Below are 18,383 nucleotides of genomic sequence, written 5' to 3'. Positions count from 1 at the left end.
AGTATCACTTCACAAATGTCAGTTAATAATTGCAATGCATTAAAGAATATTAATACTTTTTTTTCTTAATAAAATTCTATCAAGCTACATTATGGATCTCTCCCACTACAACAATGTCAACCAAATACAACACATAACCTCTTTGACAAACACTAAGAAAATACATTCATTTAGGCAGACAAACATGCCCAAAAGCCTCAGCCAGAACTCTGCACAATGGCAAAGGAAGCAAAGCCCAATCCCTCCAAGCTGGTCCCTAGATTTTGTGTATGAGGCTCTGCCTCACCTTTACTCACCCAGTCTGTTCTTCTCTAGTTTGTTTTCACACAAAAAGAGCTAAACCTGGCACAGTGTGGGGATACCACTTCTTTACTAACAGTGACGAGGCTTCACAAAAGCTTTCTGAACAAACAGGGGAGAAATAGGCCAGAGTTTACAGCTTGAATCATTACAAGATTTTCAAAACAAAACAGAATCTCAAAACTTGCTTTTCTCCTAGGAGTGAATACAATTACTCACTTTCAATCATTTCTCAACAGCGAAAAGCCCAACTAAAAAACTGTGGGAAAAAAATCTGCAAAATTTCCACGGAAATAAAGAACTTCTATGAAAATTAACTTTAAAAAACAAAATGTCTGCCTGTGAACAACACGATAGGAACTTATATTTATATAAACCATTTATGTCACAGTCCCTTAAGTATTAGCAAGAAACTCAAAAGTTTCAGATGCATATTTCACACTTTTTCATGAAACCCCACCGTGAGCTTTGAAATCCCAAAGTGTCACAAAAACTGTAAACCTCTTCCTTTAGCAATTTCAAACATGAAAAGACTTCTCCAAACATGATACCGCAGAGTTTACAAGCTCTGAAAAAAACTGAAACCAAGATTTTATTCAAAGAAAAAACACCATATTTCTTCAAAATGCACATGCACTGAGACCAGCAACTGTGCATGTGCTGCTATCTCCAGACAGGCAGGTCAGGAGGCCAAAGTGTACAGTGAGTTCTACATCTGCTGTGACATTTATCCTGCTTACCTGGAACCAGCGTTCCTCACCCTGCTTCACCTCTGCCTTTCTGTGTGCTGCTATTGAAACAAGGTAGGCTGTGCTCAGACAGCAGTGATATTCTAGCCAAAGCTCACTCAGTGTGTCAGGTCACAAAGTTTTACAGCTTGAACAGGCCCTTAAATTCACTGAACTGGAATGCAAGTAGTGCACTATGGTTTTTCAAGCTTTTATTGTAATCAACAACTATCAGTAAATAGTAACTTCATCTTGCACAGCTGTACCTTTCTTTATTTTATGGATGGAATATTCATTCCAAGACACTCAGCGATGGTAGAACAAGCAAGGATTAACTGTACTTGTCCAAAAAGGGAGTCTAAAGGAAGCAAGATGCAGTAAAGTTCTATAAAAGAACTCTATACAGTAAAATCTGATTGCACAGTTAACACACTGAGTAGTGTGGGAATCCTTAAATTCAGAGGGCTTTGGGACAGTTGTAAAAGGTAGGTCTTAGGAGAACTGCAATCAGAGTTAAGCCGTAGCTACAAGTTTTGTTAGTACGCACCCTTCCCAACAGGACTCCCAGGACAACTTGTTGCTGTGTTGCAATAAGTAGGGCCACAGAGGTTAGACAGTGTGAAAGAAAAAAAAAATCATGAAGATGGCAGCCTTCCTTGGGTTCCTGACCTTTCAGAGAAAGTATTAAATAAAACCAATCTGTTTAGTTCTCAGACAAGAACTTTCAACAATAACATTCCTTGGGTATGCAAACAAGAAAAATCCTGGCCAGCAAAGCCTAAGAAGATTAGCATACAGTTTTAAGGGTCCATTAGGTCCTTTCAGCCACAGTCTCCCCCACAATTTAAAACTGACCTGCACACAACTCAGGATCACCTCTGACAGAAAACAAAGAAAACACCATCTCCTTGAAGTCGAGTTTTCCAGAAATCCCTCTGCTCCACTAGCAAGGATTCAGGACCACCCAACACAGCTGATGCAGCCACCACAAGAATGCAATAACATATGCCACTGTGTATCCAGCTATCACCCAGCTCTAGAAGCACAAGAGTGCAGTCCAGAAGCCAGGAAGAACAGCAGCCCAACCACAGGACATACCTAAAAGCCCAGTAAACTCTGCACATACATAGACAATTTCTGAAAATCCACTACAACTTCAGCTTTAAATAGCAGCAATAATGGAAATGTCAGAAAAAGCAGCAGCCAGAGTACCCAAAGGCACCCAAACTGGCATTTCTACTCTCCCCTACTGAGAATGATGCAACAAAGAGGAAACAGAGTGTTGCTTATGAAGACAAGGTCAGCATGAAGAAGATTTTTCCAGGCATATCTAACCCTCATTCAAATGCACAATTATTCTTCTGCAGGATCAGAAGAGCCCAGAAATCAAACAACCACAGCCACAGGATCCTGAGCTGGAAGAAATGAAAGGCAGACTCCATGTGATTTGGAGAAAGATCACAAATCCCAAAAGATGTGAATCAATGCAACTAGTGGAAAAAATGAATGGAGTAGTTTTTACAAAAATACCAGAAATGGCTGTAATACACATGAGAACAGTTCTCCTAATAAAAGAATCTGCTGCCAAAAATCCTATATAAACTGGCTGCTTCCAACTTCCTATGTGCGGCACAACTTCTCTTGTGCCTATCTGATGTGACAATTCCACAGCTCAAAGAATGAGCTGGTAGCTCTTTTTCACAATCCTACTGCTCTCTCAAGTCAGTTGCTCCATAAACTCATTCTGAAACATGTGTTCTCCTAAGCCCTTCAAATGAAAAGTCTCATTCTATGGGAGAGAAAAAAAATATGTATAGTGACAACTCATAATTCAGCCAGTTCTGAAAAACCTGAGAAATAGCAGAAAAAAGATATTAGTATAAGCAATTTAAAAGCAAGTTAGCAGAGTCACTTTTGATCAGCTAGAAAAAAAATAATTGTCTTAGTCTTGATGATTTTAAAAATATCTACTCATAATATCCTAATCGTTCTTGAGATAAATAGTACAATGGTATTTATTGAGACATCTGATTCTATTTTTTTCACTACTAAGGCAGCTCATTAGCTCAAAACTATTTGGCAAACATCTGATGAATACACAAGTAGTTCTCTTCCTATGTTGACTTCAGTAGCTCTACTCCAAATTTATTTTCTTAACTTCCAGTTCTTCCCTTCCTCCACACAACCTCCTTCAACACACAACCAGTTTGCTCCTGAGATTAATTTTCCCTCCGGTGCTGCTCTCCCCGGTGCCTCGCTGCTCCAGGAGCCGCGTGTCCCCGCACAGGAACCGCGCTCAGGGGTCTCAGCTGCGCGAGACGCCCCCGCAGCGTCCCCACACCGCTGACCCGTGCACAGCTCAGGGCACGCACAGCACCTGCGCCCACCGCTCTGCGCTAAGGAAGAGCCAAAATACTGCTGTACAAAGGTGCGACAAGGCTGCCGAAAGCGCTGGTCCGTGGCCTCCTTCAGCCGCTCTCGTGTGCCGGCAGCCGTCAGACACCGTTATTGTTGTTACCCGCACGGCCCCGAGTAACGCAGCCAAACGCGTGGGCAGAGACTGCCCCGGCCGCTCGGAGCTCGTTCCCAGCGCCGGGCAGGCACCCCCTCGCCAGTTCCCCCTCCAAGCATCTCCCGGCCGAAAGCCCCGCACACGAGGCGCGCCCGCTCCGCGACCCGGCCGTGAGGACACCGCGCCCAGGCGGAGCCCACGATCCGCCGGCACGGCCCGGCCCCCCCGGCCCGCGGCCGCTCCGCGCCAGTGCTCACGCCCCGCACGGCCGGGGCGCACCGCGGCCCCCGCGCTCTGCCGGGGAGCGCCTGCACCGCAGGCTCCCGCTCCCCCGCTGCCGGGCGCAACCCCTCGGGCTCCGTCACCACCCAAGCCCCACCCGACTCCCCGCCATCCCTCCGTGCCGACACCGGCAGCCGCCGCCAAGCCGAGCCGCCGCGGCCCCATCCCGCCGCTCACCCAGAAGGGCTCGGAAGCGTCCGCGCTGCAGAAGGTCTCGATCCCCATGGAGCGCGGCGAGGCGACCGCGGACTCCCGCGGCTGAGCTTTCCCGTCCACGGCTCCCCGGCCTGAGCGGCGGCGGCGGGCGGGGCCGGGCGGCAGCGGAGCCAATCAGCTCGGAGCCCTGATTGGCTCCGCGTCACGGGGATGCCGAGCCCGGGCCGCCGCCGCCGCCCGCTCTGCGCAGCCCCGTCTCGGCGGCGGGGGCGGCCGGTCCGCACGCGTGCGGGCACCGCGGGTGCGCCCGCAACGCCGGCCTGGGCGCGTCCCGCGGGGCCACCAACGCATCCGCATCAGGGCGGACGACGGGCCCAGGAGCCTCGGCCGGAGCCCGACGCGTGCCTTTGTTCATCGCAGAAATGCCCCGCGCCCCCGAGCGTAGCCGGGGCGGAATTGCTGTCCCCGGAGCCTCGCGGGCGCGCCCGCCTGCCCGGGTCTGCTGCTCCATCAGCTTCCAGGGCCCTGCGCCTCGCGTCCGCACCGCACCTGCCCGCCGGGCTGGACCGGAGCCAGCGGTGGGCATGACGGCATCTCCCTCTTCGAGGCGCTGCTCCGGCCCCTGGGAACAGAGTGCCCACGTGTCCCCCGGGGAGAGGTAACGCAGTGCCCCGCTGGCACCCGGGCCCCGCGAGGTGAGCCAAGGCAGGTCCTAGGGGAATGCTCCAGGGAAAGCCTAAGCTCACCTTCAAATAGCTCACTTCTCAGCGTGAACCAGTTGTACTGGTTTCAATGCCCTTACCTAGTTCAAGTTGACTTACACGAACAGAACCAAAGCAACTTCATCCACAACCAGGTTTGCATTAAAATGCGTAGTAGTTAAGCTGACTGCACAGCCCTGTGGTTGCATTGGGTCGTGTCGCACGGTGTCTTCACATCCTATTTAAAATGCACCAGTTAAATCCGCAGTCAGCTCGCCTGACTACTGTACCAGAATAGACCAGCTAGAGTATGGTGGTACATATGTAGGAATGGCATCACATGCTGCAGGAAATAGCCGGGTGGTTACATAGTACTCCACAGTAATATCTGAAATCTTTAATCGCACAAACCTCAATTTAAAATGCTCTTGTCCATCCAGAGAAATCATGGTAACAGACAAAGAGACAGGTCTTGTTTGTTTAATGTGTAACTTAAAACCAGGCATCGCACACACAAAAATATATCACAGATTGCTTCTTTATTCACCTGCCCTTTCCAAGCTGCAGTTTCAGAGCTGCACTAGTGGTGGCCAGATTGTCCATCTGACTGCAATATTTCTGGTCTGTCCCCCTGGATCCACATTCTCAGGGTGTCAGGTCAAAGAGCAGCAGCTGAGTCCAGCCCGCCCAGCTCCCATCTGCACTGATGGACGGAGCAGAATCATCTCAGAAAGATCACACATGTTGGGTGTCAGAAGTCCTACGAGTTTGTCAGTTTAATCCATACCCTAATTCATATCATGTTAAAATCTTTATGGTATTGCAAGAGAACAGCTAAATGTTCAGGTATGATTCCCTTTTTTTTTATATGCAAAAGACAGTAAATAAGCATTAAGTGAGGAGTGTCTAGAAAGATACATTTTTTACCCACATATGTTTACTGTAAGCTAAAAGACTAACAAAATTGAAGTTTCACATTCCAAATATTTCTCTTTCAGCCCCAGACTGTCCCAATGTCACAATCATCATGCTCCATGTCAATGATGTTTCTCCTCAAAAAATTATTCTTGTATTTCCACCTCAAACTAGTTCTCTTCCAATTGATTCTATTTCCTTGTAAACCAAAATACAGTCAAAATACAGAGTAAATAATTAATGTGAGAGGAAGCCAAAGAGTTCAGAAGAAAAATGTAATACATTCAAAATGTTTTTTGTGGAGGAGAAAAACTAGAGCTGACATGAGTCCAAACTTGCAGAAATACAGAACCAAATCTCAGAGTACCAGAAAGTCACTGGACGTGGATTTTACAAAGCATTGTTGTAACAGCATCTTTTAAAAACAGATTGATACAAGAAATAGAAACTGAAATCTCATCTACAAAGGAGATTCCCCTGCAAGCAGAAAAAAGAACTACACAAAATTCTTTTTTTTTTTTTTTTTTTTTTTGTAGAATACAAATTGAAGCGGGACACAAAACTGAAGCAGCGTGGAAAACAACTGCAACAACTTATCAACGGGAAATCAGATGTGATGGAAAAGTGACTCACAAGGTAATGGAGAAGTTTGGAAGGATGCAGAGAAACATGTTTAGACTGTGAAAATGCCACAACATTAAACATAAACAGCTGTTCATCCCCAGAGTCCCCCTGCGGATCCGGGCAGCGGGCTCAGGGTGGCCAGGGGGCAAGCACTGCTCTGACTCACTGTCAGCATCTGCTGGGCTAAGGGAACACACTGACTTCACCACCACTCCTGATTTTCCTCAATTTTATTTATTGACCTCTACCAGAGAGGCTTTGGAAGACTGTCATATAAATATTTGCTTTGAGAGGAAACATCAAAAAGAAACAACACAAAACAATCCTAACAAACTCCTCGACCCCCACACTTAAGTCTTGTCTTAGGCAGTAAAGCCTAAAACAACACACATTTTCCTTCAAGCCCCAGCAGACAATAGCAAATCCAGTTTGTTCACCCACACCGGCTGCATTTCCTTTGGGAAATACTTCATGCATTGACAGAATAAACACTTGACTCATCCCAGCAACACGGAGCACACACACAAGCCTCCAGACACGCCAGGGATCCTCAGGCTTGCAAAACACCCCGTATACAGTTACATTTTGGCAAGTCCTGTTCATTAGAAGCTCAGCTTTGGCGAGTGCTTTTAATCAACAGTACATCTGTCAGGGACTCGGTGCAAAACTCCCCCGCGGCACACAAGGAAGAAATTCTTGCTTATTTTCCATGCTTCCTTCCCCGATTTTTTGCCAACCTCTGAAATTACAGAAGGAGAAAGCGTGGCACCCCGACACTCCGCCCAGCTGACGGGGCTGGACAGCAGGACACCGAGCGGCAGCTCCACGGGCAGCGCGGAGGCGCTGCTGATGCTGGTTATTCTATCCCGGCAGGACCTGGCCCGCGGGCCGCTGGCCCCCAAGGGATCCCCCAGGGCTCCGCTCCCTGAGGGGCCGGGCGGGAGCTGCGCTGTCCCCTCAGGGATCTCTCTGTTCCCGCCCGGCCCCGCGCTGTCCCCTCAGGGAGCTCCCGCCGCCCGGCCCCGCGCCTGCGCAGTGCGCACGGCGCCATCCGGGTCCCGGCGGCCATGGCGACGGTGGCGGAGCTCAAAGCAGGTCGGGGCCGGGGCTGCGGCCGGGGTCGGGGGTGTCTCGGGCCGCCGGGAGGGCAGGAGTGCGGATCGGCCTTCCGCGGCCACCCGGATGGGTCTCAGAGCTGCCGCGGGCGCTGCTGGGGACCCCCGTCCCTTGGCGCTGGCCCCGTCATGTACCGTGGGCTGTATTTCAGTATACTTCAGTATTAAACGCTTCTTGGTGCAGTAGCATCCTATTTCTTAAATTGCCAGAACGTATGCTTGCGACTAAAAAAATAAAAAAAATTGTATTTGTGACTTTTCTGAAGGCTTAATTTTATCTGGGACGTGCCTGGCCTGGTGGGTGCTGGCACGTGCGCAGGTGCCGATACCTTATCGCTGTCGCACTGGCACACGGCAGAACTCTGTTTGCATCGGGGCTAATTAATGCTGCTGCTCCTGGAATGTGTTTGGCTTTAAATTAACGCGCCTTTTTATGGTGGTAGTTTTAAAGGACACTCTGGAAAAAAGAGGAGCTCTTGCCCAAATCAAAGCGAGGATCAGAGCTGAAGTGTTCAATGCCCTGGATGACCAGAGCGAGCCGCGGCCGACGCTATCCCGGGAGAACCTCCTGATCAATGAGCTCATTCGGGAATACCTGGAGTACAACAAGTATAAATACTCAGCATCTGTTCTGACGGCAGGTATTGGCCGTGAATTTGTGTCATTGCTGCAATAGTGATCAGTGACTGGTTGGTTGAATAATTCCATTGATATTATGGAATCAGTAAGTGTGATAAGCTGCATAACCTTGTCTTCCCTTGGGAATTAAGAGGGTACAAACAACCTCTCCACAGCTCTCTACTTGCAGCATTAAGCCAAATCACTCCATTAGTTTTCAAGAAAACTTATTCTCTTCTCCTTTACCCTTGAGGTAAAATGTTTGACACAGTAGTCGATGCGAGGGCAAGAAAACTTGATAACAGCCTGCAAATCCTTGACATGCCTGAGAGTAGTAGTTTAGAGAAAGAGTTGTTTGCCTGATGAATTTATCTTTATACTGTAAAACTTCTTTAGTATTTTTCTAAGATTCTTTAGGAGTGAAGATAAAAACTATAATGTGCTATTGTAAATTATACCTGTGTGAATCACTAATGCTTAAGTGAGTTCCCTGAATTGCAATACACTGTTAGTAATAGTCTAAAAGGGAGGTGTGTGCTCTCATGTTCTTCTTAATTGGTGACATTTTTCTTACTGGTCATAAGATTCAGGGATTTTGTTTTCCAGAATCCGGCCAGCCTGAAGTGCCCTTGGATAGGCAATTTCTTGCCAAAGAGCTGAATATAGTTGAAGATGCAAGTGGAAAATCAGTGTAAGGAGGAATTTTGGAATGCACAGTATATTCTATATGCCAGTATATTTTTCTCTTTAGTGTAATTTTAAATCACCTATAGATGTTCTCACCAATTAAAATGTGGCTGATCCCACACATGTTCTAATATGCTGGATTCAGCTACAGGATGCCAAATGTGGGGCCGTGTTCAGACATACTCCAAACTAACACTGCATTCTGCCAACACTGTGGCATTCTCCAGAGAGTGCCCTTGTGCTCCAAAACACAGCTCTCTTACCAGTACAGTCTACAGAAAGCAGATCTGCTCTTTGCATATCTGTGCGTTGCTGTGTGGAGCAATAGCAAGTTTACTGTGAGATTAGATATAAAATCAGAGTGCTGCAATAAAACTGCATTAATGACCTGAGGCTGAGGCAGGTTCAGACACGTTGAGCATTCTCTGTAGCTTGTGCTGTCTGAACCTTAGGAAGAGCCATGTTTGGGATGTGCCATGGTGGACTGGCCCACCAAAGTCTGATCTGTTGTGAGTGGATCCTTCTGTGGATCCTTCTGATCCATGGGTGAGAATGTGGATCTGTGCTGAACACACTCCAGTTCTTCACCTGCCAGGGGAGCTGAAGTTCAGTGGAGAGTGTCTCTTAGTCTGAGCTTTTTAGGGCAGTGTTGGTGCTCACGGGGAGCTTAGGACTGTGCTTATTTATGTAATGGTACTTGGATGGGTTTTAAGTCATTAAAGATATATGTACATATTGTAGAAGTAAATATTAAGATCTAAGGAGGGAAGGGTGTATTTTTAATGCTCAGTATTTCACAGACTTTACAGACTACTTTTGAATTTCTCCCTTAAGCAGACCTCTCCTGTATGGAATTCTCTCTCATTTCTTACACGGTGGTAAAGAAGAAAGTACCCAGAATATCCTTCCAAAAGTGTCCTTGCTGAATTATCCAAAGCAGAACCTTGGCAAACCACTTGCTGAGAGAAATCAAAAAGGTGTGTGCAGTGTTATTTTTGCAGAACTTTTATCTGTGACCAGATTTCCTAGACCATGGATATGTTTATAATAGCATAACCATGCAGCTGGACACTGTGTACCTCCTCTGTGCAAGCAGTGCTTTCATCTGACACCAAATGGCTTTACCCTAAAAGCTCAGCTGGCCAAATTGTACTCCCTTATATTATTACAAACCTGAAAAGGGTCAGCTAGAGACAGTCTCACTATACTGGGAATTCAACATAATATTTTAACCTAAATTATCAATAAAATATATTAAATAGTGGGCATATCTCTGTTTCTTATCTGATCTAACCTAATTTCTATAGAAATTTCTTAACTCTTTAGCTGTCAGTTCTTTACATGGGCATAAACCTTTTCTGAGAACATAATTCATATCCCATTTGCCACAAAAGCTTAAGCCCAAAGTTCATTGCTCTACAGTAAACACTGCTAAATCTTTCTTGCCTTTTCTGATCTGCTTTAGGACTGGTTACAATGAATACCACCTAAGCTAGAGAATGAAAAGGTTCACTGGCCCAGCTTTTTCCTTCAAAGAGACTGCTGGGCATATTGCTTCATTTTTTACTCTGCAAATTTATTACTCTCCTGTTAATACTATGAACTGTTAGGTTTGTATCCAAAAATTTCAAAAGTATGAAGCCTGAGATTGTACTGACATCTAAAACGGGTGAGAAGTACTAACCATTTTTTAACAGTTAATTAATTGAGACAATGATATTTTCTTCTGCCAGAAGAGGGGGCTGAAGAAACAAAATTTCCATACCAAAACTACTATCATTTACCTCTTTGACAGAAAGCATTCCATTGTTATTCCCTTCAGAATTTTTTCCATTTTTAAAACAAACTGAGTGTATAGGAGAATTGTTTTTAAAGTAACTTTTGTTTCTGCTGACTCTGCAAGGTCACCCTGCCCTGTTGACTCCAGTATAACTTCACATGGAGATTTCATTGATTACTGTTAGTTACAGAACTTAGGATCAATCATAAGACACAACAGCTCATTTCTTTTTTAGAACTAAGCAAAAAACATAAATTTTTAAGGCCTTGAACCTTTAAGTAAATATATTCTGAAATTACTTTCTGCATGTGTTTGAGGAGTATGTTAGTAGAGACCTAAAGGCAGTGGGTTTAAAATACTAATTATGCTACTGTTTTCATTAGGCTACATATTCAGGTAATCAAGTCCATTCATAAACTCAACCTGCCAAGTCTCTTATTTAACATCTAGCTTGCTTTTCACTTTAGAATTTATTTTGTTTATTTAGATGCATGAGTATCCCAGCAGACTGGGGATCCTGATAAAAGGTGTGAAATATGGTGTTTCTTTACCTCATTTGCTACAGCTGAGTTGGGAGTTGTCTGAAATCTACTCCGTAGTATAAAGCTTTTATCTCCTACAGCTGCATGGAAACATTAATCTATAAAATTTCCTAAATTCCCTATGCTGATATTGTGCATCAAAGTTGGTAACAGTAGAAGATAATAGACCTTGGAGCTCCAGATAGATGAGAATATTTTTGTGTTTCATTTTCAGACAGAATTCCAGAACCAGGAAGGATGGCTGGCATGAGCATCGAAGAGCCTCTCATTTTACAAAGTATAAAGAGATGATATCTTTCATTTTCTAATTTCTCATTTCAAGGTCTGTCAGATTTAATTTAGGACATTCTTCATTTCATACATTTCTCCAATAAATCCAGTGGGACCATTTTAGCTTGTAACATCTACTCATGAGACAGGATGACAAGGTCATACTTACTGTCAATCTAAAAATGTTAGAAGGAAGACTGTATAGGGACTCACATTAGTGAATCCTGTGTCTAGAATTGCACCTGAATATACTGAGTTTACCCAATAAATTTTTATATAATAAGTTATAATTTTTACATTTATATCTTTGTGTGTTTTCCCTGTGTTTCTGAATAAAATTTTTCAATTTTATTCTGTGTGGTATTTTGAGAGTGTTCAAACTAAACATTTAAATCATTCTTTTTAAAAAGAAGCTGCAACTTTCAGATAAGTAAGGAAAAGAAATTCTAATTGAAAAATTGAAGTGATTTAGAGGGATAGTTGTTTTTAATTCTCCAGAAATGGGGACTATATTTATCTTCATTCCAGCAAACAAACAAGGGCAAGTTTTTTCCATCTGGAGTTGCTATAAATTGTACAGTGTAACACTGGGTATATGGGAGGCGAAGGAACTTCTGGGGTTTTTTCCCAAACAGCATGGAACTCTAAGTCAGGCAAAGCTAAAAATAAAGTTGATAGTAGATTACTGATTCCCAGAACTCTTTTTTAGCTGAGGTATTTACATGTTTTGAGATGGTAATTTATTTTAAAAGCCAAACTTGCAGGGTACATAAAAAATAACATCTATTTTTTTCTATTCTCATTTTAACAAAATGCATAAATGTTAAATATATCCAGTGGTACTGAGAGGAGTCTTGTATAAATAAATCTCTAGAGTCAGGTCCTTAAAAATCTTTATTGTTAGATAAATGGTACAGTGGAGGGGGAAAGAGAGGAGCAGAACCTGCAGTTTGTGAAGTTGCCGGGACCCCAAGCTGTCAATTTCACACTGTGAAATTTTGCCTTTATCTTGATTTCACCCAGTTAGCATTACAGGGTGCAATACTTTTTATTTCTCCCAGCAGCCTGTGCTTTGATGTGGAACTGCAGAGGCTGCAATTGCATCTGAAGCCTCAGCAGTGAGCTCATGTCCTCCGTGTGACTGGCAGTGCTGGCAGCTCCTCCTTGGCTGATTTGTGAGTGTCTCAGGACTGCTGCCAGGAGGGGAGGACACGTGTTTGCAAATAAATCTCAATCAAATCCATCTAAGTCCTCTGCAGCTCTGCAGCAGTGGCAGCTGACCACTGGATCAGGCAAGGGAATCTCTGTGTGCTCTGTGCTCACACCTCTGTCACCTTCAGCTGCTGGGCTGAAGAGCCATGCCTGAATTTTTCATTTGATTTTCTGGAAGTTCAGTGCTAGACCTGTGTTCTTCCATGAAGCAGTGGATCAAATTGTTATGTGTATTTGGATTCTGAATTGTCTTTTCAAGGGCAAAGAAAGGCTCTGAAAACACAAAAGCTCAATCCTTCTCTGCTATGCAAATGTTTCAGTGTAACCACAGCCACTGCTTCGGCTTTCTGTCTTCCCACTACAGATCATTCAGATGCTGCCCAGGTGCCATGGAGCTCCCAGGGAAATGAATTTTTGGTGGTAGAAATTAAAAAAAAAAATTGCCCAGGCTGAAGAAGGCAAAGGGATGTTTGGTACCTGCCCTTTCCCAAGCACACAGCTCAGCAGGCTCCTCTCCTCAGTCAGGAAAGCAGAGGCTGCTACAAGGGCATCCTTCACTGAGCTTTGAGGTAAAGATGTATGTCTGAAATCAGAGACAATACATTTGAAACACAGGGAATCTTTGGACTGTTTTCTCTGGGGATTCACCCATTGTACAGACACTGTGTTGGACAGGGGGTGGAATTTGGTCTGTTTGCTCTGGGTGTAACTTGAATTTCATCTAATTCTCCAATACCCTCCCAGCCCACATCTGGGGGTTAGAAACAATCTCTTGTTTCAATGTATAATCATTGTACAAGCAAACTAAAGGCAAATTAAAGTGTATTTCCAGTGATGTTTATTTACAACAAAGCTTTGAAATATGTCTATGAAAATATACTGGTCCAATCATATTAAGAATCATCTAGCATTTATCTTGTCAGTACACGAAATATGAGAGTATCTTTCAAGATGCTGACATACAGCAAGTCCTCTGAATGTCAGACTGCCTACCTTGTTACTGGGTGAAGAGGAATTGCAAATCTTTCCCACATGGATGCACTTAGCATTCCTTAAAATTTTAAGGTGAGATCAATATTTAGATCAAAATATTTCACAGTCCTAGAGTCACAGGTTCAGGTTTTAGAAGAAATTGCCACCTAGGTGAGCATACACAAAAATTATTCTCTTAACTTCAGAAGTTGCATAATTACAGCCTGGAATATCTTGTATTAACTGCCCTTATTCTTTCTACTGACAACAGAAAATGAAAAAAAAAAAAAGATACAAGCATATAGAAATTTAGGCTCTTTAAACAGCAAAATGAATTTGTGAGTTTTGCTGGAGATTGAACATTAACCAAGAGTGTTATGGAGGGAATGCCATTAAAAGAGGCTGTTTGTTGTCTAAGCACATTATCACAAGTGAAGGTGACAAGGAGCCAGTGAAGTCTGGTGTGGATATCAGATCTGGAAAGCACTTTGGAAGAACTTAACCCACAAGTTTTAAAAATAAAAAATTCTTCAAGACGAAATTTTGGCTCTCCCCTTGAAGGAGAGCAAACTGTGTCTCTCGACTGCAGGGCAGCCGTGCTGTTTCAGAGGTTTTAGTTTCTGTCCTGCACAGAGGAGATTATTTTGAAGCTTTATCAGCTCCCCCTGAGGAGTCAGTTACATTTTCCTTCCTGAGCACCCTCATGTCAGGCTCCCAATCTCGGCATCACTGGATTGGTTTTCTGGAGGACTGATTAGCCTTGGGTAATCACCTTTAGGAAAAGAAACCCCAAAAGGTTTGTTCATACTTGCAAATACACCCTTTCAGCAGCAGCTGGTTCAGACCTGCTCTGTGCACTTCACAGACTTCACCTGGCCACCTGCAGCAGCGTGAAGCACAAACACCAAGCAGTTGGTGTTTTCCCTCATCAGGCTGTTCTCAAGATTGATTGTCCTGGCTTGGACACAGACTGTCCCTCCTGCTGCAAGGGCACAGCTTGACACAGGGGTAATCCACCAGTACAGTTACCTGTTTAATTACATTTGTCATCTTAGAGGAACATGGTTGGTAAAACTTGAGTAAAAACATTTTTACACAAAAAAAAAATTGCTTACCTGATGCTTTATTTAACAAACTAACATCACCATCTGTGCTTTTCTTTTTGTTCAGGTTACATCATGGTAAGGCAGCTAAAAGGTCACTTCTTTCCTTCTTGGGTCCTCTTTCTTTTCCCCAAGTAAAATACTTACAGTGCAAATTCAGTAAGGAGATAATTAAGGGTAGGCTGCTTAATTCTTCTTTTTTTTTCTAGAAAAGTAATTAAAACAAATAAATAAACAAATCAAGGGGGTTTAAACCAAGCTTATTTTCTTGTCACAAATTCCTCATCCTCTGGAAATCCACAGCTTTCATTTTGAGGCAACTTTGGTTTAAAGCAAGCGCCACAACTTTCAGGAACCCCCAACCAGGCTGTCAGATTAGCATATTCTTACATTAGCTTTTATGTGAGGGTTGGAAGCCATGCTTATACTCAGCAATTCCTACCCCACATGGCTTGAGAGTGCAACTCTTTCAGTCCCAGCAGTAAGCAGTAATATTTTTTTGGACTTTCCAGCTCCATTTAATGGCACATCATATATCACCCTCCAGCACTGCTGCTGTTAAACTCCCTCCTGGGGCAGCAAGCCTGCATGTGCAGTGGTTTGCAGACCAGCCAGAATAATTTCCACTCCTTTTTAAGCTACTATTATAATGTGCCTGCTTTTGTGAAACAGCTGCATGTGTTTAAAAGGAACTTCTTAGAATAACTTTGATGAATGTTAAAATGATCACACTTTTCAGAGGATTCCCTTCCATTTCATTGTGTTTCTAATTAAAAGCTAAGTTTGCAATCGAGAAACTGCAGGGGAAAAAAGTAAGGTAGGGGGAACTACCCTGCCCTGTGAGGAACTTTGTGCTAACAAGGACAAGTTTCTTGGATTTATGTGGTGGTGATCATTTCCCTGGCTTTGCTCCAAAAAAGTCACACATGCACAGGTCTGATATGGCGCTCCTGGGTCCCAGAAGGCTCTGCATGGCTCCGTGGCAGCCCCACACCACTGCAGACACCAGCCCTTCCTCTGGCAGGACAGTCTGTGACCTCTGGGAGTGTGTCACTGCCCTGGCCAATCTGGTCTTCTCCAGCTGAGGCCCAAACTTGACTCTGCATCTGGTATCTCTAAAATGTTGCAGAGCAAAAACCCCAGGGCTCTTTCCCTCTCTCCTCTTTGCCCAAATTTTTTTACCACTGGCCAGACCTAGAAGAAGGGGCTAGAGGTCTATCACACCTGCAAGTTCCTGACCCAGTGACAGCAGAGGTTTTCAGCCCAGCCTCCCCTCATAGGTATTTTTTAAGGATTATGAGACCAATATGAGCCCCATCCATCTTCCCCAGGAGGGTTTATTTTCCAGAGAAGACAGAGCTGTTGATGTTAAGAGAAATAATTTCACTCAGGCCTGTGCTCTGATCCTTTGGGTATACACCATATTTAGTCTGTTGCTGAGAGGGGGTTGTTTCGGTATTTTGTATTTGGCACGTTGATGGGAATTCCTAGAGGATCCTAGCTTTCCCTTTTTGGGATATCTCCATCCACAGGTCCTACTGCACAAGGCTGTTGGCTACTAGGGGAGGAAGGAGGGGGGAGAGCTGGGACTGAAGGTTTGGGGGGGTGTGAGGAAGGTTTGATGAGGACCAGAGCAGTCCCTAACCCCTGCAGCTCTGGCTCCCAGCAGCCTGCCCTGCTCTCGCTGCCAGCACACGGTGCCTGCTCCCTGTTCTGTGTGTGCATCCTGGGGACTGTGCCCCCCCAGCTCTTCACCACTTCTCTTCTGCATTTACAGGCACAGGGAGGTATTTCTAGGTAATTCTTATCTATGAACAAGTATTTACAGTCCTTTCTCAAGAAGTGAGCTGCACACTGGAAAGAAACTTTGGCAAATCTGCTGGGAAGATGGCAAATAACCCTCTTGTTTCCCAGGGGCAAAGGATTCTTAAACCAGCCCCATGCTCCAAATGTCACATAAACACAGGGAGACCCAGTGCCACAGTCCTGCTGTGTTAGGAACAACCCTCCTTGCCCAAGCAACCCCTGAACTCAGAGACAAAATGCACAGACAGTGGCCAGGAAACATCCTGTGCCACATGGGCCATGACCTGTCCTTTGTCCTTCTAGGCACAGGGCCATGAGGGGCAGAGAGACTGGCAGGAAGGAGTTAAAGGTCCATCTGCTTTGTCAAACAGCAGGGAAAAAGGGTGAAACCCTGAACTTGTGATTTAGGGGCACCCCTTTTATACATTTTGAAAGCCAGAACCAGCTTGCTTCCCAAAAAAGTGGCTTGGGGCAGGGGCCACAGCCCAGGGTTAGGCCCTGTTGGGAACAAGCTCCTTGGCTCAGGCTGTGCTTTTTAAGCCAGGTACCAAAAGGATTTTCCAGCAGGACGTGGTTTCAGGGCCCCTCCCCACTGACAAGATTCTCCTCCTCTATATAGGGAGGCTGCAAAGGCAGCAAGGACTTGGGCTGTCCCGGCTGGTGGCTGTATCTCCAACTCACTCTGCTCCCCCCATCGGACACCTGTGAGTACCAGGGGGGCCAGGTCCCTGCTGGGGACAGGGCTGGGGGCTCACACGCTTTGGGAGGGGGACTCTGGCAAGTTAACTCTTGCTCTGCTCTGCAAACACATCCAGAGCATTAACCTGGGGATGGGAACAGACCTCTCAGATGTGCTCGGGCGATTCATCCTGGTTTGTGTTAATGCTTGGGTTCTGCTTAAAATGCATAGAGACTGTGCATGCTGAAAGTGGGCACAGGTGTTCTAGCCTGCCTCAGGTCACTGCTAGCACTGCCATTGCTGGGTCGAGCCTGAAAGACACCAGAAAGGCTGCAGAGAAGGAGTCCACAAGGTGCAGGGCAGTGCAGGTGGTCCCGGCAGCTGCTGCAGGTAACCATCACTTGTGCATTTGGGAAGGAAAAACCTGAGCTGCTGAGGTTCCTAACCTCTCAGCCCTAATAAAGGACTGCTGAAAGAAAGTGCAACCAAATAAAATAATCAGTTCATCAGTAATTTGTTCTTTAAAGAGGAAAAATGCTTAAAAATTAGAAGAAGGTATGGAATCCCTTTCAAATATATGCCCCAGCATTACATATGTATGTTTTTAATATGCTGGGAACAAATTTGAAGCAAAACTAATCTGACCATTTACTGAACTACAGTAATTTCAAAGGTGACATGCCTTTTTTTAAAATGGAAAATAAAGCAACAAACTTCTAAGAAAATCCCATAAGTAAATTAAGACAACAGTAGATGGCAGTGCAGAAAGCAGCTTCAGCACCATCCCAGAGGTTCACGGGCTTCTTTCACCTATCCATGTCTGTGTCTGTGTGCATGCACACCTATTAAAATGTTCATATTTATGTGAAAGGCATATATGTGTGCATAATTAAGAAGCATAATGAGATATTTTCAGTATAAGAGAAATCAGAAGGCTTGTCATTATCTAATACATCCATATTAGTAAAACCTTTTCTAAACTACACTTGTTGAAAGACAAGCCCACCTTGTCCTTCACTCCCAGCTTGGCCCTGACAGGCAGTTTGCAGCAGTATTGTCTGGATGGACTGACTGGCTGAACTCCCCAAGTCCCCCCTTCCCTCAAGCCTCTGAGGAAGCGCCTAGCTGATGAACCTCCCAACAGCAAAGCTCTGATTAAATTGTCACTTCAGTTTAGTGCCCAATTCTGCCCTGGCCGTGTTCACTTGGATGTAAACAATGAATTTTATTATCTCATTTGCAATTGACACACTAGTCCCTAAAAGGTATTTGTTTTGAATTTGTTATCATTACATTTTTGTGGAACGGGGAGTATTGAGCAGAACATCTCCATAAAAGGCAGCGTGGGGATGTATGCAGAGATCCCAATGCTTTGGAAATC

General features: G+C 44.8%; 3 protein-coding genes across 10 annotated transcripts in view; 2 read left to right on the top strand and 1 right to left on the bottom strand.

Annotated features, from left to right (window-relative positions):
• The window catches only part of ABCC1 (ATP binding cassette subfamily C member 1), a 47,973-nt gene extending 43,818 nt beyond the window's left edge, over positions 1–4,155 (bottom strand). The window contains exon 1 of the mRNA XM_059861513.1: positions 4,000–4,155. Within this exon, the coding sequence (XP_059717496.1) occupies positions 4,000–4,047 (48 nt within the window). The 5' untranslated portion in view covers positions 4,048–4,155. The remainder of the gene's footprint in view (positions 1–3,999) is intronic.
• A 2,264-nt stretch (positions 4,156–6,419) lies between these two features.
• CEP20 (centrosomal protein 20) lies at positions 6,420–11,581 on the top strand. 5 transcript variants are annotated; one of them, XM_059861753.1, is made up of 5 exons: positions 7,000–7,313; positions 7,777–7,974; positions 8,558–8,642; positions 9,473–9,615; positions 11,175–11,581. In XM_059861753.1, exons 1-5 carry the CDS (start codon positions 7,286–7,288, stop codon positions 11,249–11,251), a joined length of 531 nt encoding a protein of 176 aa, XP_059717736.1. In that variant the 5' UTR covers positions 7,000–7,285; the 3' UTR covers positions 11,252–11,581. The 5 variants fall into 5 exon arrangements, 3 of the variants coding, with proteins under 3 accessions (XP_059717739.1, XP_059717736.1, XP_059717737.1); XM_059861754.1 differs by having other exon boundaries at positions 7,027–7,313; positions 9,476–9,615; XR_009488636.1 differs by lacking the exon at positions 8,558–8,642 and having other exon boundaries at positions 6,420–7,313.
• Positions 11,582–16,877: 5,296 nt separating this feature from the next.
• MYH11 (myosin heavy chain 11) overlaps positions 16,878–18,383 on the top strand; it is a 55,064-nt gene continuing 53,558 nt past the window's right edge. For all 4 annotated transcript variants that reach the window (XM_059861468.1, XM_059861467.1, XM_059861470.1 and 1 more), the window contains exon 1: positions 16,878–17,027. The gene's annotated coding sequence lies outside the window, so the exon portion shown is untranslated. The remainder of the gene's footprint in view (positions 17,028–18,383) is intronic.

Source organism: Haemorhous mexicanus, chromosome 17 (genome assembly GCF_027477595.1).
Source record: "Haemorhous mexicanus isolate bHaeMex1 chromosome 17, bHaeMex1.pri, whole genome shotgun sequence".
Taxonomy (NCBI): Eukaryota; Metazoa; Chordata; class Aves; order Passeriformes; family Fringillidae; genus Haemorhous; species Haemorhous mexicanus.
Note: the sequence above shows the minus strand (reverse complement) of the source record. Positions and strands in the feature narration are given on the sequence as shown.

What these genes read in the sequence shown, in the direction of transcription:
- CEP20 (XM_059861753.1), top strand. Translation starts at nt 7,286, where the DNA reads ATGGCGACGGTGGCGGAGCTCAAAGCAG. An exon ending in AGCATCTGTTCTGACGGCAG is followed by an intron (nt 7,975 to 8,557) that starts GTATTGGCCGTG and finishes TTTGTTTTCCAG; the next exon opens with AATCCGGCCAGCCTGAAGTG. An exon ending in GATGCAAGTGGAAAATCAGT is followed by an intron (nt 8,643 to 9,472) that starts GTAAGGAGGAAT and finishes TTCTCCCTTAAG; the next exon opens with CAGACCTCTCCTGTATGGAA.